The following is a 23232-nucleotide window of genomic DNA, read 5'->3' on the forward strand; positions in this document are numbered from 1 at the left end:
GCCGCCAGCCACTGTTTCTTAGGGTGTTGTCAACCTGTGATGGCTTGACATTCAGGCTTGTATAGATGTTGTAATAAGAGTCTGCCTGGTGTTGTTCAAGAGAGGTAAACATTTGATAATCATGTATACTGGAAGAAACATACTTTTAATGAGAGACTTCGAGTCACACAAGCTTTGTAATGACTTCACATCAGGCCATACAACAGATGAGACACTGCACAGTGTAAGCATAGCCAGGTTCAGTTTGAATTCGGCGCTTGAATTGATGCCATGTGGAACTCTGACAGTTATAAGTATTGTGGCTTATAGTTCAGTTCTATATGTTTTCACTTTATCATATTCCATTTTGTATTAGTGCAGTATAATATGAGAGTAGTTGATGCATATTATTGGAAGCAGAAAGACTATTTTGTGGATTGGTGGGTGGGTGTGTACTGTGTAGTGCGCGGCAGATGTGCGCTGAGCACATGTCAGACAGGGAGAGAGACTGTTTGAAGACTTCCCGTGTGCAGCTGCCTTATTTAACCTGGATTTTCGCTGAATAAGACAGTGACGCGGGCCGTGGCCGCCTGTGTGTGCTGGTGCAGACTTGGTGCCTGCCGGGAGGTGCCTGGGAGGCCCGGGAGCTGCTCATGAGGGCCAGGATGGCTCGTAATATTGGTAAGTGACCCACCCACCACTTGTCCAGCTGGCGGAGTTTGCACAATTATTTGATTACCCCAGACGCCATCTTGTATAAGGCGGTAACTTTGACAGTGCTGTTCTTTATCATAACTCCGCGTCACGCACAACAACCAAGCAGGAGGGGCATGAAGCAGAGGCCCAGGAGGGAGGCGGTGGAGGCAGAAGGCAGTGCGCTTGTCAAGTTTGTCACATTTAGTTTGTTTTGTTTGTACATTGCTATTTTTTTCCTTTCTTCACCTTTTTCTCTTTTCTTTTCCGTTCCTATCATTGCAGTGTTCTCCAGGCGCAGGGAACGGTTTCAGTATGAAGGGGCGAGAGTGAACCAGTGTGTGGTGCGGGGCCTTGTTGTGGTCTCAGGATTGGAGGTGTGGGGCAGGGAACCAAACCAAACCAATGTATTTCTGTTGTTTCCTATTGTTTTACTTTATATTTATTTATTGTTTATTTATATTTTCTTGTTTTATTTTTATTTATTTATTTATTTATTTATTTATTTAATTATTTTATTATTTTCATCCTACTGACCTCCTTGTCTTGTTCTCCACACACTATTCCCAGGTCTTTAGTCTTCCCCACTGGTCTCTCTCTCTCTCTCTCTCTCTCTCTCTCTCTCTCTCTCTCTCTCTCTCTCTCTCTCTCTCTCTCTCTCTCTCTCCGTTTAACTTTTTTTCTTCCTTTTCTTCTCTTATCATTGCAGTATTTCCCACAAAATTTACATATACCTAAAACATTTTCAACGTAGAATGACCTGTACTTTTTCACCTCTGGCAACATCTGCACAAACTCGTGTTGCATCAGTATGACAAACACTCCCGAGAGACTGACCTTCCTTATCTGATCCTTATTTAAAAATGTACACTCCACACCAGCATATTCAATAGAAACACCATACATTCATTTTACTATCTCATTTTAAAAACTACAATTAACTCCAGTACATTTAGCAGGAGGCCATGTCAGAGGTGCCAGCGTGCGAGGAGAGGAGAAAGAGGAGGCGTAGATAAGGAAGAAGAAGAAGAGGATGCTTACTTTTGCCCTCCCTTTAACTGACAAGGGGACACTGATGAATTCCCACTTATAGGTGATTGTGTGTGTGTGTGTGTGTGTGTTTGCCTCTCCCTCACTATCCCATCCTCTCACTGTCTTTCACCCTCTCCCAGCCTCTCCCTGTCTTTTTCACCCTCTCACTGTCTTTTCACCCTCTCTCAGCCTCTCAGTCTTTTTTTTTTTTTTTCCACCCTCTCACTGTCTTTTCACCCTCTCCCAGCCTTTCACTGTCTTTTTTTCACTCTCATTGTCTTTTCACCCTCTCTCAGCCTTTCACCGTCTTTTTTCACCCTCTCCCAGCCTGTCACTGTCTTTATTTTTCTCTCTCAGCCACTCACTGTCTTTTTCACCCTGTCCCAACCTGTCACTGTCTTTTTTTTCATCCTGTTCCAGCCTGTCACTGTCTTTTTCATCCTGTCCCAGCCTCTCCCTTTCTTTTTCACCCTCTTTCAGCATCTCACTGTCTTTTTCACTTCAGTTTCTCCCTGTCTGTTTCACCCTCTCTCAGCCACTCACTGTCTTTCACCCTCTCCCAGCCTCTCCCTGTCTTTTTTCACCCTCTCTCAGCCTGTCACTGTCTTTTTCAGGAAGACTTATCATATTTATTACAAGGGGCAGAATAAAAAAAAATAATAGTAATGCTAAAAAAAAAAAAAACTTGAATATAGAGGAGTATCAGACGCGTAACGCAAAAATTATCAATAAACACAAAAAATAATAAATAAACAATTGAGCCAGAAAACACTAAATTATAATAACTTATATTTATTGCAAGGCCCAGAATAAAAAAAAAAAAAAAACGAATATCGAAGCGAAAAATAAGGAATAAGACAAATAAAGCAAAAATAATAATTATAATGACGTAAGGAATAAATAATAAATAAACAATAATTAAGTCAGGAACATTATTATTATGATTGTTGTAAGAGGCCAGCCAGAAAGATAGATATATTTAATTCGAGGCTTGACTAAATAAAATCTGGCCAATAGCAATCCAATAGCGCGCCATAAGTGGAGGTGTTCCTCGGCGCAGGGATGGCTGGGGGGATAAACTATTGGGGTGATAGTGCCATTGTGAAGACCTAGTGACGAGCCCATTTTAGCGTGTGTGTATTTTTCTCGTTTTTTTAGGATTACTTGGATTAAATTAATATATTTGTTATGTTTGGTTTAAGTATTTGTGGGTCATTACGCCAAAACTCCATTCATGACTTAGGTGTGTGGGAAATCCTTTTTGGCGAGGGTTTTTATTCCGCGTTTCGTGGTGATTTAAGTTTTTTTTTTTTTTTTTCTTGTTAGGATTACTTTCATCAAATTAACATAGCTTGTTTTGTGTATTTGGTTAAGTAATGTTTTTTAATCAAATGTAGTTATTACATGATTATCGTTCATCTGCCATGTATCCCTACTGTGGTGTAACCTGCTAGTCATTCAATCACTTACAATTATCAATCCTGATAATTTAATGTTCTCTAATGGTCTTTCCGCCTATCCTGTCCCACTCACATGTTCTCAGGCACACATTCCTTACTATTTATTGTTTGCGTCACCAGCTCCTTGCCAAATCCTCGTCACGTGATTGAACAACCATTAAGCTCAATTATCAGCACACAGTTTCCAGGCTCTTCGGCTCACTATTGCCATGGGTGTTAGGGATGATCTCAACTGATAACAAATGTAGGTTCCCCTGAAATTTATTAGTGACAAAGGACTGAAGACATCCATTAGTAGTAGGATGTGTTCGCAATTCCCGCTGCTGAACAACGTTTTCCATCATTCATTTTTGGTTCCATTCCCAATACTTAGTGAACTTGGGAATAAGGCACTACACCCTCACCATTGTCTTATCCACCTCACTTAAATCAAACACCAGTGATGTATAGCAGCAGTTTTCGCTGCACTAACTAGTCTTCAGGTAATTACAGGGGCAAATAAAACTCATCACAGCATTAAATAATTTCTTCCTGTATTGTCAGATGAAACGCGGTACACTGCCAGATTGGTCTCCCTCACGTCCTCTCCAGCCTTGACTTACCTCAGCATCGTGTCCAGGTGACGCCCTCAGCCCGTCGCCAGCTGTACTTACCCAGGTATTACTAGCGACCGTATTCTGAATCACCTCCTGCGCGTCCACTAATTTCAAAAGGTTCTTGTTGAAATGACCCGGGTTTTCAAGGATGTTATGTTTATAGTGACTAACAAGATTCATACATGACTGGAAGAAACGCATTCGAGAACCCGGCTAGTCATCTCTTTGGCCTTTGAAACTAGTGGAGAGCGCGAAGCATGTCAGAATACGGGCGCTGGCGTGACGTCAGAGGCACTTCTAAACCACCACGCAACACAAGACAGGACATCCCCTGAGGGCCACCACACAAAGGACAACCACCACAAGCCCCAGTAACAACACTACTGCTACTACTACGGCTACTCTGGTCACTACAGCTACACAGGTGCCGTGACAGTCAACCCCACACAAGCACCAGAAGGAAGGAAGTTTGAGAGGAATCCCGAAGTAACGAGGGATTTGTAATTTAATCCCACACGGACTGAGAGCATCCCGGAGTTGAGGGATCTATAGTGGGGTTATTAGGTCTGGCTGAGGAGGGACGGGGGTTTTTCGTGAACGTTTGGTTATGAACGCTGAAAGTAGCCATTCTCTCAGCTGTGCAATGACATCCTAACGCTCCAGGATCTTGAAGAAAACAATTTTTTAAAACTTTTTGGTGTAATTTCCAAATGGTAAAAAAATAAACTATGTATAAATATATAAAAAAAATATAGATATAAAAGTGTTCTCTAAATAAAAAAAAAGTTATCACAGGTTGGAGAAAGGCAGTTGATGTTTGGTAGATGAGGTAGCGCCGGGGACCTGAGGAGATAACACGTGCATTAGTGCCTAGTCAGACACCTGCACACCAATTAATCAACAAACACTAAATAACTCACTTCAAGATAGGAACAAAAATATAATGGAATGTAGTAATTATTGTATAACTCATAACACAAGACAGTTAATAATAATAGGAAGGTAGTAGTAGTAGTAGCTTTGAATAATAATAATAATACAAGAAGCTCAAAGTGCACTCACACTAAGCGTGAACCTAGCATCACTACACAATGTGCTAACCACTCAAAAAAAGGAAAAAGTTAAAAAGGTAATAGTTTGACATTAATAAAGAAGATAATAATAATAATAATGACTCGTGTTCCCAAACCCCTAGAATACTTTACTGCCTACACCACAAAACCGAACACAACCTACCTTTCTTTGTAAACACCTAGACAGTTCCTAGACCTCACTGCCTAGATTCTCTCCACACCCAGACTCAGGATGTCAGAACACACCAGTCTTAGGATTAATTTATTTGTAAAATGAAAGTTACAATTCTGCACACATAATACAAAGAGCTGACTATGCTTTGGTTATTTCAATATATGATAGTAATGTTTTTTTTTCTTTTTTATTATTATTATTATACTACACATTATCCTAAGTATATAAAATGCAAGCACAAATATAAAAAAAAAGTGTAAAAAAAAAATTAGGAAAAAAACTTATTCTCCCCTACAGAGGCCAGTGGGTGCTAGTCCAAGCGTCGAATGGAATGTGTCTTGCAAGGCTCCAGGGTGTTGAGGAGCCTGGCTGTCTACCACCCTATAGCTCAGCTCGCCTGCCCCACTCCTAGCTTTATCCTGACTGCCTGGGCCCTGACTCAAGCCCTGCCTCTGCCTGCCTGCCTCATGGCTAAACTGCTATGTACCTATTGTGTGGAAAATCATAAATTAGTCAACATTATCTCAAAAGGTTAGTCAAATATTTACATATATATATTTTTAAATATATAAATACTCAATATCAAAACATTTGGAACTTTCAAAACAGTATTTCATGACTTATCTTAAGCAATAAATGCAAACAGTAATAATAATAATAATAATTCAACAAACCAAAGAAATAACTGATATAGCAGCAAAGTAACCTACAGCAGCAAGTGATCACTACAATGAACAATGGTAGTAGTAGTAGTAATAGTAGTAGTCAAGAACAAGAGGAAAAGGTTGGTACTCACCCACGGGACGCCCCCACCCCCCAAGGCTACTCTAATAGCGACGGTTTGGCCCTTGGTTCATGTTGACAGCGCCACCGCTCCCGCCGCCGCCGCCACCGTAGCTGTTGGGGCCGCTGTTGCCGGGGTTGTTGTAGCCACCTGCAGCACACACAGCCACCTAAGCGCCTCTTCCACCAATACTTGCACCAACACATCCTCCTGCCGCCTGCCCTTCTACCAAGCCTTATGCTAGTACAGTAAAACCTCACAAGTCGGACCCTTTAAGTCAGAGAGGGGGAAGAACCTGCAGTGAGGAAGGCACATGTACACCTCAAGGAACCTGGCTATAAATGGTACATGCAAGATGGCTGAAGGGTTCAGATATCCAGCATGCTGCAGCAAGGCTTGGAGATAATTTAAATGCACTGCTGGATTAGGATAAGATGGACAGGTCTTTCCCATAATTAGTCCAACATAGTGAGGTTTTACTGTACTTCCTCCTGCCAAGCCTTACACTACCACCTCCTTCTGCAAACCCTTTCCTCTCTGTCTAAAATCTCACCTCATCCTCTTTCTACACTGAACTTGTCTCAATTTCTGCCACAAACTCTGCAAAACCAGTCTTTCATCCGTGGGTAAAATAAATGGCTATCATTATTAACTTGAAACCTTTACTCATGAAAACATCTCATTAGACCAATATAGCAGTAGTAGTAGGGGCAAGTTTGCACATATTCATCACAGTTTACACTCTCTTCACCACAAAAATATAATTATATAAACACTACGTACATGTAACACTGAAAATATCAAAGTGTCTCTTTAAATAACCCAACAATTAAGACCACCTAACTCACACAGAGCCAACACAATCAGAATAGAAAATAATACTGGTACTCAAAAATTCTTACAAAAACTTGCACTCAAAACAATTCAAATGCCATGAAATGTCACTCGTACACCACCACCACCACCACCACCAGCACGCCACGCACTTCAGTACTCACCAGCATTGTATGGGGTGGACCGGTTCGTCTGTCCATAGCCCTGGTTCCTCATCGGGCCGCCACCATAGCTCTGGCCGTAGTTGTTGCCAAAATCATTAGGTCCCTGGCCCCAGCTGTTTGGGGTGCCACCATAGTTGTTGGCTTGTGGGTTCCATCCCTGGTTGGTCTGGTTGTTCCACCCCTGGTTGTTGGGGGGGCCGCCCTGCCACGGGCCCTGGTTGCCATACCCACCCTGGTTGCCGTAGCCGCCGGGGCCACCCTGGTTTGGCGTTCCGTAGTTCCCTTGGTTGCCCCACCCGCCACGGTTGTCTGGGGAGGAAACAAGGAGGAAACGATGCGTTAGGGCTCTGGCTGGACATGCTGCGTTGATGTCGTGAGAGGCACAGCAAGCAAAGATTCACCGAGGCTTGACAGATTAACTGCAGCTATACAGTAAGGAAAACTATTACATTTCAGTGCTAATGCAAGGAGTGAGAGAACCAAATCTTACAACAAAGAAATTTAGGGAAGCTAAAACTGTACAATAACTGAACCTAACTCATGGAGCTTTATATATAACTCATTTAACTTCAATGAAATTCTTTCATAAAATAATTGTCAAGACTACATTTAAATTTCCCCAGAATCTTAGAACAGAGGGTACACTTACGAAAAACTTTAAATCAATCTCAATCTTGTTTTAGTGATCAGAATTATCAAAACTTCATCTTTACTTAAACTCTACAAATACTGAGCCAAAACTTTAACCCATCCTATGTAAGTGAAAATAATCAAAACTTCTACAGAAACTATGAAGAGCCAAAGTGTTCCACACGCGTGACTACACCTCAACTACAGTACTGTTGACACACACACACACACACCCTACCTGGCCTACCTTGCCAGCCCCCGCCCTGGTTGTTGCCCCAGCTGTCGTTGCGGTTGCCGGCCCAGGGTCCATTGCCGCCGCCGCGCCCCATGCCTCCCATGCCGCCCATCCGGTTCCTCTGCTGCATCTGGATCTCGTTCTTGCTGAGGGCCTTCTTCACGTCCACCCTCTTGCCCTTCAGCTGGATGTTCTTGTGCACTGCTGGCACGGAGATACCCACCTCAAGATACAATGCTACTCGTGACACACTAGACACACGCACACTCAAATAATACATCAATGCACACGTGTATAGTAATTAAGGAGTATTACGACTTACCTGAATTGTAAGGGTTTGTGTGCAGTGATAGTAGTATTAGATGGTTCACAAACTAAACCTCTACAATACTAATACCATTACACACAAACCTAGACAGTCACTGAAGTAAATTCAAATACTTCTCCATCACTATACAGATATGGACATTTATAATTCCTGTAACTGAAATATTGCTACATCCTTCCATTATCTAACTGGATTAACATTAAATAGGCTAAAAAAGTATCACTGGAAAAGCCTCTCTGTGCTGGCATAACACGCAGGAATATGAGAAAATTTACTCTAACGTTAATTATAAGAGAACAAGATGAATCAAATGATCCCATCTATTCCTTTCAGCTTGTGTTAATGTTGTAGAGACAGGAATGTAATGAAGACTGATGTTAACAGGACAAAAATCTTATCTACTGCTTTCTTTCAACTTGTATCAATGTTAAAGACAATATCAAATAAAATGTTAAGAAAATGACGAAAGCGGGAAAAAATGTACAATAGCATGACTACAAAAATCCCTTGCCTTGTATCAGCTTATCATTGCTATAAAGATCAAGTGATAAGAAAATGACAAAGCAAGGAAGTGAACATTAACACAACATATTCCAACACTGGCATCACCACAGTAAGGGTCATTGGTAAGTGTATGATAAAAAAATTCAGTGCACTGGACACTGGTGATCCAAACAATGGGCCGGGTGTGTGAGGAATTAATCATGACAGATAAAGGTCAGGCCATGTGAAGAACGAATGCCCCAACACAAACACCCACCACCATCATCACCATCACACAACCACACCTTCCTTGTCCACCACCACCACACCAACACAACCACACAACCACACAACCACACCCTTGTCTACCACCACCACAACAAATCTCACACAACCACACCTTCGTCCAATCTCACAACCATAGTCTCGGCCACACCTCAAGTCTCTCATAGCACCACATATCCACACTAAGCCATCCCCACGTCTAATCATCCACGACAACTTGCTGCCCTGCCACACAGTACCTCGTTAACCATACTGACACCCACACCTTTCCTGCCCAGCCTCCTCACACCACACCCCTCCATCTCTCACACGATTTTCTTCACCCAATTCTCAGAATCCTGCAACTCCCACTATCTCCAGCTATACAAGTGATATATATAACTGTCCTGTCTCCACTCAAGCATCAGATTATCTAGCTTTAACTGCATACAAGATCTCGTAATTAGTTCATTTGTCTCTATGTTTTACCTAATCATTCAATACCAGCATATCTGTTTAGCAAGGCCTCTATATTATCCATTCTCTTTCACTATTTTATATCTAACCTAAACAAACTATAAGACTTCAACTTACTTTCTTTCTCTCCACCTCTTGCCTAAACTTGCCTTACCATTCAGTCCTGGCACAAAATCTATTTTAGCAAGACCTCTAATCCATCACTTGTTTCTCTCTCTTCTGTATCACCTAACCTAAAATGAACAGAAGACATCATAACCAGTTCATTTCTCTCTCTTGCCTAACTATTCAATACACATAATCTGTTCAGCCAGACCTCCAATCACCATCTCCCTCCCTCTCCCTCTCCCTCTCTCTCTCTCTCTCTCTCTCTCTCTCTCACCAGCACCAGCACATAATCTTGCCTGATCACAGCATATAAACTAAGCTGACAGAATATAATAGAATAGAATATCCATCTATTTCCCTTATCTATTCACCACACATCCTTCAATACCTCAAGATCTCATTTTTATCCCTGTATTGCTTTCTCTCTGCACTTCCTCTCTATTGATCCCCCTCGCTGCACACCCATAATGCCTCACTCCACCTCAGCACCCTCATTCATCATTGAGGAGGACCAGAATGCCATCACCAATCAATGACGCAAAAGGTCACACCACACCCTCCCCCAAAATACTGGCAGCTCCTCTCCCCTGATACGCTGCCTCCACACAAAGAACACACACATCACTGCTGTATGCGTGGGATGACACCTACCCACTCACCCACCCCTCCATCCATCCACAAACACACACACACACACACACACACACGTACTCATATAGTATCCAAACAGAGAAATTAACACCCTTTCCCCCCCCCACACACACACAAACGTAATCCCTCAACTAACCTACAAAGCCAGAAATTAACACATTCGAAACTCAAAACACTAATAGTAAAAAAAAAATTAAAATAGAACACACACACACACACACACACACACACACACACACACACACACACACACACACCATTCCCTTCACACTCAAGCTATCGTCACAAACCCATTCCCCCACTCCAATCCACCCACCACCACCCACAACCTTCACTCAAAACACCGAACATTCCCCCACTTCTCTCGCAAACACTCCCTCCCCCACCCACACACACACACACACACACACATGTACAGAATCCCTCCCCCCAGGAACACGGACAAAGGCATACTCACAGCAAGCCTTGTCCACGGCGTCGTAGTCCTCAAACTCCACAAAAGCAAAGCCTCTCTTCTTTTGGGACTCCTTCTCTGTGGGGATGCTGACTGACACAACGTTACCGAAGGAACTGAAGGTTTCGCGCAGGTCCTGTGAGGGAGAGGGATTTGTCAAGGATATGAAGGTGTTTAAAGGGTGACAGGAAGGAAGGAGGGAGTAATGAATCATTGCATATTCCAGTGTTGTACAAAGCCATACAAGCAGACACTCACATCCTCATCCACATCATCCTTAATGCCGCCAACGAACAGTTTCTTCACTGTCACGCCAGCCTCGGGTTTGCCAATCTCGTCCCTAGGCACGGCACGTTTTGTGTCCACCGAGCGGCCGTCAATCTTGTGGGGCCTGTTCTTCTGTGCCTCGTCCACCATGTAGGCCTGGGAGAACGCCACAAAGCCAAAGCCACGGGACCTCTTAGTCTTGGGGTCCTTCATCACCACCACGTCAACAATCTCGCCATACTGCTCAAAGTATGCCTTGAGGCTGTCGTCGGTGGTGCGGTAGTCCAAGCCTCCGATGAACAGCTTGCGCATCTGCTCCGGCTCTGAGTGTTCCTGTGGGGCGAGACAGATGCTAGACAGGGAGAGACGTGGGGGTGTTTAGGGATGGTCTGGGTGTTGTAATAGGGATGAAGGGAAGTTATTTGGGGGAAAAGATTGTGGGATCTGTTAAGGGTGAGGGAATTAAGGGAGATTATTAAGGGGAAGGGATTTACAAGACTAGAATGGTTTTAGTGTAAGGTTTTGGTAAGGGACACCAATGTAAGGATCAAAGGAAGGGAACTTATGGATGAAATGGTTGTTGGATGATAGACAGAGGGAGTTTTGAGGTCTGGATGACTTGGTAAGGTTTGGGCAGGTGAAGGGATGCAGAGTCAGTAAGGAGTTTATGGAGGAAAATTGATGTTAGAAAGAAAGTTTTAGGTCTGGGTGATTTGGCAGATTTGGGGAAGGGAAGGGAACTAACTAAAGGGTCTTCAGTGTCTATCCTGCGCACGCACGCACGCACGCACGCACACACACACACACAAAGCACAAGCCTCACTCAAAATTGTGGAGTAAACAAGGGTACAAAGCTTATTAAAGTTAACTCCACTTCGGATATTGAAAACTTCCAGACTCCCACGAATGTAACGGGTAAAACTTGGGGATGAGACCGGAACGAGGAAATATTATCAAGCCATAATGATGCTAACTCTACATGAATTAATGCTCTGTGAATTAACTTGCTAAGAATTCTATAAATGTAATGGATAAAACATGTGAATAAGACACCAAGAGAAACAAAAACTGGTAAAATTTCACAACACTGAACTACATGATAGAAACTTGATGTGAACAAACTTAAGCAAAACACACGGAATTCAACTGAGACAAAGCGCCAAGGCTACAACATGTCAGAATACCAAACTCTGAGACGCAAACTTAATACTCAGTTCACACAAGTCCTAGCATTTCTCTCGGCCAAATAGAGGTGAATTACTGGCTGTCTTGACTAACATTATGCATAAATACCTTGCCTGTGACGATAAGTAGAGGCTTTCGTGTTTAGGAATCAATATGCTTGCACGCCTGATTATATAATGCTATATCTGCTGTGACAATGTGCATGGGGTAACCTGATGTGGGAGGGGAGGCAGGGATGAGAAATTAAAAGCATTGTTAATTATTGGTAAAAGGAAAAAAATAATGTAATGAGGAGTGGGTCAGTGAAAGCTTGAGTAGCCAAACATGGAATAATGATAAATGTGAAAGTTAGTGATACAAAACTATGAAAATGTGAAGAAGATAATGATTTACATGACTGAATAAAGACCCCACAATTTTCAAGACTGGTAAGAAAAAACCCATCAGATTATTTTTTTTTTTTTAAGTAAGACAGAGCAACATACTTAAAACTTTTCCTTGTGAGACAGATGGTGAAGTTGTACCAGAAAGGAATAGGGAAGGATGGAATGACAACAAGAAAACCTTTTAGTGAGATAAATGAACTTCAAAATTTTCTTCCCGAGAGATATAAGTTGTAATAAGAAAGAAAATGGTGAGAGAGAGAACAGAAACATCTTAACTTTTAGCAGGAGAACAACTAACTGAAAACTTTCACTTGTGACTGAAAAGATGTAAAGATGAAAAAAGATGACAAAGACAATAGTAGGAAAATCTTAACATTAACTGAGAACCTGAAAGTTTTCCTTGTAAGACTTTCATGGTAGTTGGAAAGAAAAGGTAGATGGGATGAGAACAAGATAACCTTAACAACTTTTATGAAGAAAGAAGAAAAGCTGAATAAAAGGGGGAAGAACAGAAGCACACAGTATCAGTTCACGTAGGCACACATGGTATGAATGACTGAGTGGTGATTTGACAGACTGCATGAAGAATAAAGATGCATGACAGTAAGACATGACTTGAAAAATGCATGACAGGAATGACGCAAGAGAATAATATGAAGTGAACAACATGACAGCGCCTCTTGGGAAATGTGTGTGCATGAATGAGATGAGGAGCATGACTGACAAATGACATGGACTTAAATGCTTGACAGGAATGAATGAGATGAAAGACCATAATGGCTGGTGTTTGACAGTGATAAATGTACGACAACAATGACACAAAGAGCATGACGACTAGAGCAAGTGACATGGGGACTCTCATGTGTACGACAGATGAGAGCTAAGTTGTGAGTAGTAAAGATGACATGAGGACGAAAAGTGATAGAAGTCAAGTAATGAGAAAATGGAATGACAGAATGACATGACAAATACATAGGTGAAAGATGAAGAGCTTACCACACCATGACAAAATGACCTGAGTGAGAGATGGAGTTTACTGAGACATGACAGAATGACGTGACAGGTGAGCTTATAATGATGCATGATGGAGTGAACAGGGGACTTACAGAGTGGTCCCCGCGGCCGCCTCTGCTCCCGTGCCCAGAGTGGCCATCTCCCATATCGGCGTCATACTGTGTGGGAGACAATGACAGCTACAGAACGACACGCAGGTCAGGTACAAGTCCCCCAAACACCCGTGCCGCAGGTGTGATGCTGCGGGGAGCTGCCCACAGCCAACACCACCCCATCACTGCACCCAAACACCCCTACAAGCATGGACCAGGTAATGATGTGCTGCAGAACCTAACATTTTATTTATTTATTTATTGATTGATTTATCTATTATTATTATTTTTTTCATGTAAGATGAGTACTGGATTATAGAAGGGAAGGGAGGGAAAGAAGGAAGAAGTGAAGAAAGGAAGAAGTGAAGGAAATGAAAGAAAGCAAGAAATGATGGAAAGAGGCTGAATAACATTGCCAATCACGAGGCCAAAAAGATCAAGAAAAAAAAAAAAATAATAAATAAATAAATAAATAAATGAAAGCAAACCAAGACGACACAAGACAATGAGGACAAGGTGAAAGACAAAGAAAGAAAAGAAACAAGAAAGCAAAGCCATGAGAAAGCAATCATTAAAAGCATGACAACAACAAGGAAAATGTGAAAGGGAACTGGAGAGAAAACACAGATAGAATACATGAAAGACAAAACGAGAGAAAGATATTTGAAGGAAAGGAAACCCCAAGACAAACAGGACAAAACATGAAAAAAGAAAATGAACACAATACGAAAGAAAAGCCGAGAGAGAGACTGAAAGGAAAAACTGGAGAGAAAACAAGAACAATACACATGAAAAATAAAACAAGATATTTGAAAGAACAGAAAAAGAGACGATAGAATAAAAAATGAAAAAGAACCACGGAAAATTTAGACAACCCGAAAACACACACTCCCCTCCATGTCCTCTGAACCCCCCTTAGCAACACCACCTCTCCCACACAAGAGTACCTACTACACACAATGCTCCCACACACTCCTCTTACGTAACTTGTGGGGAGACTATGCCGAAAATGTGTCTGGACGTGGCCCTGCATCAAACTGTGCGTGTTTAAGCGGTCACCATATCTATCACTGTTTCTTGTACCACCACCACCACCACCACCACCACCACCACCACTACTACTACTACTACTACTACTACTACTACTAAATGTGTGTATATGTAAGCTATTGCCGCCTATCACCATCTTACACTATACCCACCATTGCTACACATTATATTCCTTATCCTCACCATCACTCACCATCTCATACCATCCCCACATCACCATCACTCAAGCTATTCATACCATACCCAAATCACCGCCACTCAAGCTATTTCTTATCCTCACCATCCACTAGACACTATCACAACTACCACTACAGCCACCAACTACTGTCTTCACTAGCCTCACCATTAAAACTGCCAATAGGAGAGAGAGAGAGAGAGAGAGAGAGAGAGAGAGAGAGAGAGAGAGAGAGAGAGAGAGAGAGAGAGAGAGAGAGAGAGAGAGAGAGAGAGAGAGAGAGAGAGAGAGAGAGAGAGAGAGAGAGAGAGAGAGAGAGATGCCACACACTCTTCCACCCCACACATCAATACATCTTCAGTCTAGCATAACAAAAATTAAATGAAAACCCAATATAAATGTAAAAGAATAAAAAAAATCAAATTATTTCTGGAATCAAGCAAAAAAAAAAAAAAAATAACAAAACAGTTGCAATAACAGTAATGTAACAGCAACCTTAGAAAAAAATTAAATAAACCAAACAATTAAACATACAATAAATAAATAAAAAATAAATACAAGCCTAGATAAAGTAACCAGATCAATATATATACCAACATACACACACACAAGCATCCTTCACACGTATTCAAAAGATTTACCTGCAAGAATACCCTACACACCACACCTGAGCGTATTACCTGTACAGCTTGACTCACCACAGTCTTGCTCACTCCAAGGACTGTTTTGCCAAGCTGCAGGAGTTGACACACTGAGGAGATTGTAAGCAGAGACAGTAGAGGGAAGGGGGAGAGGGGAGGAAGGGGAGATGAAGATGGGTAGAATGAGGGTGGAGGTCACGGAAGGAGGGAAAGATGGAACTATATGGGTGATTTGAGGAAAGGAAGGGGGATTAACAGATGGAAATGGGTAAGATTGAGGATTAGAGGATAGGAAGAGAGTGAAAGATGGGAACAGGAAGAGGACTAGAAGAAAGGAAAGGAAATAAGGAAATAAGAAACAAGGGGAAAAGGAAGGAAAGGAAATGAGAAAAAGGAAGGAAAAAATGAAGGAATAAAAGGAAATGATGGAAAGAAAGAAAAAAAGAAATGAAAGGAGAGAAAGAGAAAGGGAAAACAGAAAAAAGGCATAGAAAAGAAATGAAAAATAGGCGACAAACAACACCTTGACGTAATTCCTTTGACATTGTTGATGGTAAGTGGCCTCCCCCTCTCCTCTCTCTCTCTCTCTCTCTCTCTCTCTCTCTCTCTCTCTCTCTCTCAAGCAACACTAAGCGGTACAGTAACGTTACCCAAGCCATGGACTCCCTCCTCCCGTCACTGCAGACACCTCACTCAACCAAATAAAAACATGACAAAAAAAAATCTCTATATAATCTGCTGTATCTTTCTTTAGGGGGGGGGGGGAAATATCTGGGACTTGTACACTATTGAAAGGAAGGTTTGGCTCAATTTTCTTTGTACTCTTTGTTATTGTTGTTCTGGAAGTTGTTGGAAGTGTGGCAATAGAAAATAATCGGTTTTTCTTGGGGAGGGAAAATTCTTGGGACTTGTAAACTGTTGAAAGGAAGGTTTGACTTGAATTTCTTACTATTTTTGTTGTTATAAATGTGTGGCAATAGAACTTTTGTCTATTTACTTTATTAATTTATTTCTATTTTATTTAATTTTTTTTTTTTAAGGGAGGAGATTCTTGTACTTCATAAATTACTGAAAGGATTGTTCTGAATGTGACTGAAAATTTATCTGCCATGTTTTTTTGGAGGGAAAATTCATCGGACTTGTAACAGCCAGGAACGTTTGACAAGAATCACTAGTTACCATAAAAACCAACCAGATAAACAAATATAAAAAAAAAACTGCATATTTATTCTGGGGAAACTCTCGGTCCTTACAAACTACACAAGGAAGGTTAAACAAGTGCTGCTCTTAGTAGTCACCATTACTGAGATACAAATAATGACACCAAACAGTACAGGGAAGGCTAGACAAGTGGCACTCTTAGTACTGCCACCATTACTCAGGTACAAATAATCACAACACTATGGACTCCAAACATTTCTCAGTACCAGACGAATCAACCATTTCTCAATACCAGAAGTGTTACCCATTTCTCAGTAGCTTCCCACACTCACTGCCAGATGAGCTAAACCATTCCTCAGTACCAGATCCATTACTCAGTGCCTTCCTACGTAACAGATGCACTAACGAGATGAACTAACCACCCCTCAGTACCTTCCCAGTCTCTATGTAAATCTCAATCATTCCCTGTCACTGGACTTTGTGAGTTTAATTATAAATGCTCCCCATTACAGCTAACTAGTTTTTAATTTTCTATTTATTTATTCATTTCGTGTAGACTTTGGCAGCGATAAAAATAAACGTTAAAAAAAAAAAAGCCTGAGAGAGAGAGAGAGAGAGAGAGAGAGAGAGAGAGAGAGAGAGAGAGAGAGAGAGAGAGAGAGAGAGAGAGAGAGAGAGAGAGAGAGAGAGAGAGAGAGAGAGAGAACAAGCCTGACTTTAAAAGAAACATTGAAAACACAGTAAAAGTTCCAGATTAGCGAAGTGTCATAAAGGCAAGGAAATAAAACTAATATCAATAAAAGACACCAAAAGACTACAATGAGCAAAAGACAATGAAGAAAGTGCTGAAAAAGAAAAAAAATATATTGAACCAGAAGCCGAGGAATAAAGAAAAATCACGCAAACACAAGATAAGGAAAAAAATCAAAGTAAACTAAATATAGACAAAAAAAAAATAAATAAATAAAATAAAATAAAATAAATAAATAAATAAAAAAAAAAAAAACATGTACTACTGACCCAAACAAACACAAACAACAGCCAAGAATAGACCCAAACCTAACCAAACAGCCCCAAACCATTAAAACCAACAACCCAAACAAACAAACAAACAAACAAAAACAACCCGAAGTATAAACAGGAAGATGTTATTTAGCTAATATCTCCTAACAGTATCCGCTCCACCACCACCACCACCAGAGTAAGCTAGAGGGGGAGGGGGGAGGAAGGTGATGAGTTGGGGGTTTGGGGGAGGGGGGCTGGTCGTGCTCTCAGCCTCCGGAGTCAAGATTAGTTAGCGGAGTAAACAAAGTAAAACAAAGAAGTAACGAGTGGTAAACAGCTGCGTGGGATGCCTCGTAAACTAGGAGGAGGAGGAGGAGGAGGAGGAGGAGGAGGAGGAGGAGGAGGAGGAGGAGGAGGAGGAGGAGGAGGAGGAGGAGGAGGAGGAGGAGGAGGAGGAGGAGGAGGAGGCGATGAAAAAGGAGAAGTTGAAGAAGGAAAAGGAGAACAAGCAGGAGGAGGAGGAGGAGAAGGAGAAGTAGAAAGAAAAGGAGAACAAGCAGGAGGATGAGGAGGAGGAGGAGGAGGAGGAGGAGGAGGAGGAGGAGGAGGAGGAGGAGGAGGAGGAGGAGGAGGAGGAGGAGGAGGAGGTGTAAGGTTAAACATCCGGTTAGGAACAGTGAAGGGGGAAATTGTAGTAGAAGCAATAGCTGTTAGGAGATAAATAACCCAAGGAAATGCATAGAAGACAAATTGTAGATAGAAACAAGGACCAGAGAGAGAGAGAGAGAGAGAGAGAGAGAGAGAGAGAGAGAGAGAGAGAGAGAGAGAGAGAGAGAGAGAGAGAGAGAGAGAGAGAGAGAGAGAGAGTGATATAAATAGCGACTCAGTTACCCCCATAAACTTGCATAGGAGAAACAGTGGTATATTCAGAATGCTAAGGAAAATTAAGATACGAGGCACTTTCAATAAACTTAAAAGACTGAGAGGAGCATTGCAAGGAATTATCAGCCAAACTTTATTTACTCTGGCAAGAAAACTAGAGAGAGAGAGAGAGAGAGAGAGAGAATATTAGCCACAAGTGTATATATATTAATAAGCTTTGGCAATTAATATATCAGCCAGAGGGTTTAAAGTGTTCGCCAGTAATAGGTACAAAAAATAAATAAATAAAGCCGTGAATTAACCATTGAAATTATGCTTGAGTGAGGTGACTTACGAGAAACAATGAAGTAGGGAGTTAAAATCAGTGCTATTGATGTTTGTAGGCGCAGTGCAACAAAGCATAACTCTCAAGATTTAGACGGCCAATAAAATATGCAGCAAAAAAATAAAATAAAATAAAAAATTGCAGAGAAGCATTAACCAAAACCTAAAAAAAAATAGAAAAATAAAAAATAAATAAATAAATAAAATAATTAGCCAAAATATTAGAAGACTTAGCATACCAAAAATAAATAAATAAATAAATAAATAAATAAATAAATAAATAAATAAATAATAGCCACACTCCCACACTAGCCTAGCAACACCACACAACACAACACAGGGTACAGCAAGCCAGTAAGTCCCACAATGCAACACTACATCACAGCAGCGGACTAGCCAGGAAGCTCCAGTCAGTTACAGCAGCCTCTCTCTCTCTCTCTCTCTCTCTCTCTCTCTCTCTCTCTCTCTCTCTCTCTCTCTATGTGCAGTGTTGGCAGGCAAGGCAGGGTACACCAAACATACACATCAACCCAAGATACAAAAAAAAGGACTGGCTGCTCTCTCTCTCTCTCTGTGTGTGTGTGTGTGTGTGTGTGTGTGTGTGTGTGTGTGTGTGTGTGTGTGTGTGTGTGTGTGTGTGTGTGTGTGTGTGTTAAAATAATACTGTTGCTGGGTACTCTTGAGCTTATTTGTAGTTAATTTCAAAACTCTACACTTCTTAATTTGTAAACTGGTGTGCTTATGTGTTCTGTGACAAAGAATATATGCAAGTTGACTTAAAGCAAAGAAAGGGCACTGCAAAAGGAGACTGCAAAGGAGACTGTGAAAGGAAGGACTGCAAAAAGAAACTGTCAAAAGGAAAAAAATGCAAAGAGAAGCTGAATGAATGAAGACTTGCAAAGATAATAATACTGCAAAAAGGAAAAAAAATGCAAAAAAAGAAAAAGACCAAAGGAAAACACTGCAAAAAGAAAAACTGCAAAGAAACACTGTGAAGAAAATACTGCAAAGAGACTGCGAAGAAAATACTGCAAAGGAAAAAAATCCACAGCAAAAAAGAAAAGAAAAGAAAAGAAAAGAAAAGAAAAGGAAAAGAAAAGAGAGAAAAAAAAAAACTGCAAAGAAACTGCAAAAAAAGTCTGCAAAAAGAGACTACTAGTTACAAAAAAAAAAGGATCACAAAATTTGTATACCCAGCCACTTCAGTATTCATGACTTGCAAGCTGAAAATAAATAAATAAATCAATCAATCAATCAATCAAATGAGTGTAAGCAGTAAGCACAAAGACTTAGTGATCCGGGAAAGTAACCAAGGAGAAAATGCGTAAAATTAACCAAAAGTTTATTTATAAGTAGTGACATGCAGGCTGAAGGGAGAAGAAATAAATAATAAATAATAAATAAAAAATAAGTAATTTGAAAAGTTTATGTGAGAGAGAGAGAGAGAGAGAGAGAGAGAGAGAGAGAGAGAGAGAGAGAGAGAGAGAGAGAGAGAGAGAGAGAGAGAGAGAAAAAATTTAACTAGAATACAAAATAAAAGCCTCAATTGAGTAAAAAATAAAAATGTAAAAAAAATCATAAATCAACACCATAAATATAATAATTAATAATTAATAATAATAATAATAATAATAATAATAATAATAATAATAATAATAATAATAATGCAAGTGACCGCCAACCATTCACGTAACCTAAGCCAAACAAATGCTAGTAAGGCAACACACGCACATACGCACACCCCGCCCCCCACCACCCGCCCACCCCAACCCTGCCACGTGTACACGCCCGAATGACCACGTGGTGACGCACGCACGCACGCATACACAATAAATGAAGGCTACAACCACTGCGTCATTCACAAACTCCTTTCTTTGTCTAGTTTTCCTTAAATACCCAGAAAATATGAATCATTTGGCTATTTCACTCGTTAGAATCTTAAGTTGCAATTTATAAGGGTTCCTGTTTTTTTTTAAGGTTAATGGTTAAGGGGAACGGAAATACTAGTCACGTGATGCTTAGTCTTCATATATTGCGTAATTAATTAAAGTATTGCCACAATCTTGAGATAACTATTATATTACAACGCAAGATTTTTTTTTCGATATCAACAGGTTTTTTTAATTTTAGACCACAAGGTGAAGATTATTTACGTACCATCCACGAGAGAGAGAGAGAGAGAGAGAGAGAGAGAGAGAGAGAGAGAGAGAGAGAGAGAGAGAGAGAGAGAGAGAGAGAGAGAGAGCCATTGTCTGTAAGGCGTACGGTACCTACTCCAAGATGGCTTCCTTTAAAACTACCTAACCTAACCACAACAGCCACACATATTCAAAGCAGAACCCCAAAAAAATAGATACAAAACCTAAAAATAAAAATATACTCCCTTTGCAGAATCTTAAAAACAAGCATTTTCACCAACATTAACAAAAACAAACATTCCCAAAAACAAGAAAGAAAAAAACACTCACGGCAGCATCTTAAGTAAAAAAAACAAACACTTCACACTAAAACCTTAAAAAAAACCTCATTAAAATATTTCCAAGACACTGAATACGTTAAAGAGGACAAAACAAACGATATATATGAACAGAATACAAGTCAACATTACGTAAACCACTCAAACAGCAAATCCTTTAAATTTTTACCACGAATACCCAGCCCTGCACTCAAGCCACATAAAGGGTCCTTATTTAAAGCCTATACGCTGCTTCCCCTGCGCTAAATGAGACCAAAACTAGCGCAATTCGAATGTTGACCAAAACACATCAGAATTTTAAGGTTCCTGGGGTTTAAAAGGGCAATGTTAGTGGTTTTAAAGGGAAAGGTTAAAATTTAGGGAATATTGAAGCGTGGGAGGGAGGAGACCGGCCGCCATTTCCCTCTTACTCTCCCTCCTCCTCCTCCTCTCCCTCTCCTCCATTTTTACCTTCATCCCTCCCAAACCGGCTTTCTTCGCAAACCTTCCTTTTTTTCCCTTTTTCCCGCCCCAGAAAGTGTTGTCTGCAGTGACGGGCGGAAACAACAAGCACTCACCTCCTCCTTTACCATTTTTTGCAGGTGTAGGTGTCGCCGGGACGCAGAAATAAGGGCAAGATGAGAAGAGAGACGCCGCGCAACCCGTCCTGCCTCGTCTCCCGCGAAATACTTCCGTTCCCGCCACCACGCTTGCCTCCCCACGCCACATATCTCTTTTATCTCCCTTACTACTTTTTATTGAGACGCCAAACTTATACAGGTGACTTATGTTTGTTTTTTTAGCTTTTGGTATTAATTTCAAGTTTCAGCATTATGGCTTTTGGGAGTTAATATTGCAGGTTTTAATTTCCTACCATATGACGTCATGTTTTGAAGACGCCCGCCATATTTGAATGTCCTAATCTCTCTTCAAACATTTATATTTTCTGGTATTATCTTCGCCTTTCCAGCTATGTCTATAGGCATACATGAATTTTAATGTCCAAGTTATTTTATTAAATGCCATATATACAGTCATTCACTGCTTATAACTCAGAAATCTTATACCATGACTGGGTACTCAAGTGACACATCATCACCCTACGGCGGGAAATTCAAAACAAATAGCCTGGTTTTAATTTATCATTATATCCAAAAAAATATGAATTGTACATCATACATACATTAATTTTTCCTTCCATCTATTATTGTTTGTTATCTAGGTTAAGATTATGGCAGGATGTGTTATTATTTCGTGGCAATAATAGTGAAAACATGAGAATGAGAATGAAGTGTTGATGGTGCTGGTATTAGTGGTGAATGCTGACTGTAGTAGTAGTAGTAGTAGTAGTAGTAGTAGTAGTAGTAGTAGTAGCAGAAAGGAGAGGATTACGAAAAAAAAAGAACAAGAGAAACACCTGTTATTTTTGTAGTCATTATCTAATCTTTTATTTACAAACTTATCGATAACGCTCTCTCTCTCTCTCTCTCTCTCTCTCTCTCTCTCTCTCTCTCTCTCTCTCTCTCTCTCTCTCTCTCTCTCTACAGTTTAGCACCCTGTAGAGGAAGTTATCGGGGTTTACAGAGGCAATTCATGATTTTAGTGATACTTTCAGAAAATTGTTAGGGTTTTCATGGGAGTTTTCGTGTTTCTATTGATGTTTGATGTTACTGAAATTTTTAAGCATCTATCTTTTCGTCTCCAATGATGGTTTGATAAGCTTCTGTGGTTTATAAGGGCGTTTTATATGGTTCTAGTGATAGTTTAGTAAGGTTTTGTGGTTTTCAAGGGCGTTTCTGGGATAGTTTAAATATTTTTATTAATTTATTTTTTTAAGGCGTGTTTATGGTTCTAGTGACTATTTAACATTTTTTTTAAGGTTTTCAGGGGTGTTTTTATGATTCCAGTGATTTTTATTAGGGTTTTAAACATATTTTCATGATTTCAATGATGGTTTAAAAGTTTTGAAGATATCCTTGTTTATTACACTATTTTATTTATTTTCAAGCGTGTTTCTATAATTGTAATGATGATTTAAGAAGAATTCGCATTATTAACCAGACGGACACAGTGAGAACCTAACTAAAAATATACGTGGCCTTTGAAAACATAGATAAACTTGAGACACAAAATAATGAAGCCAGTTCGTATTTTTTTTCCTCTCAACCTTCCAAC

At 40.5% G+C, this 23232-nt stretch overlaps 1 protein-coding gene and 1 long non-coding RNA gene across 17 annotated transcripts; one reads left to right on the forward strand and one right to left on the reverse strand.

The window, feature by feature from the left end:
* Positions 1-438: 438 nt before the first annotated feature.
* LOC135095770 (uncharacterized) lies at positions 439-4931 on the forward strand. Its single transcript, XR_010264485.1, has 3 exons — positions 439-660; positions 1629-1765; positions 3708-4931. It is a non-coding gene; the product is annotated as an uncharacterized LOC135095770 (long non-coding RNA).
* LOC135095768 (heterogeneous nuclear ribonucleoprotein A1, A2/B1 homolog) lies at positions 4510-21789 on the reverse strand. 16 transcript variants are annotated; one of them, XM_063996859.1, is made up of 8 exons: positions 21636-21766; positions 13365-13430; positions 10679-11020; positions 10424-10556; positions 7668-7856; positions 6791-7099; positions 5805-5942; positions 4510-4603 (listed from the first exon to the last, which is right to left on the reverse strand). In XM_063996859.1, exons 1-7 carry the CDS (start codon positions 21648-21650, stop codon positions 5836-5838), a joined length of 1161 nt encoding a protein of 386 aa, XP_063852929.1. In that variant the 5' UTR covers positions 21651-21766; the 3' UTR covers positions 4510-4603; positions 5805-5835. The 16 variants fall into 16 exon arrangements, with proteins under 16 accessions (XP_063852929.1, XP_063852927.1, XP_063852924.1 ...); XM_063996857.1 differs by having other exon boundaries at positions 7668-7859; XM_063996854.1 differs by having other exon boundaries at positions 7659-7859.
* Between the last annotated feature and the right edge of the window lie 1443 nt (positions 21790-23232).

Source organism: Scylla paramamosain, unplaced genomic scaffold, assembly GCF_035594125.1.
Source record: "Scylla paramamosain isolate STU-SP2022 unplaced genomic scaffold, ASM3559412v1 Contig1, whole genome shotgun sequence".
NCBI classification, from domain to species: Eukaryota; Metazoa; Arthropoda; class Malacostraca; order Decapoda; family Portunidae; genus Scylla; species Scylla paramamosain.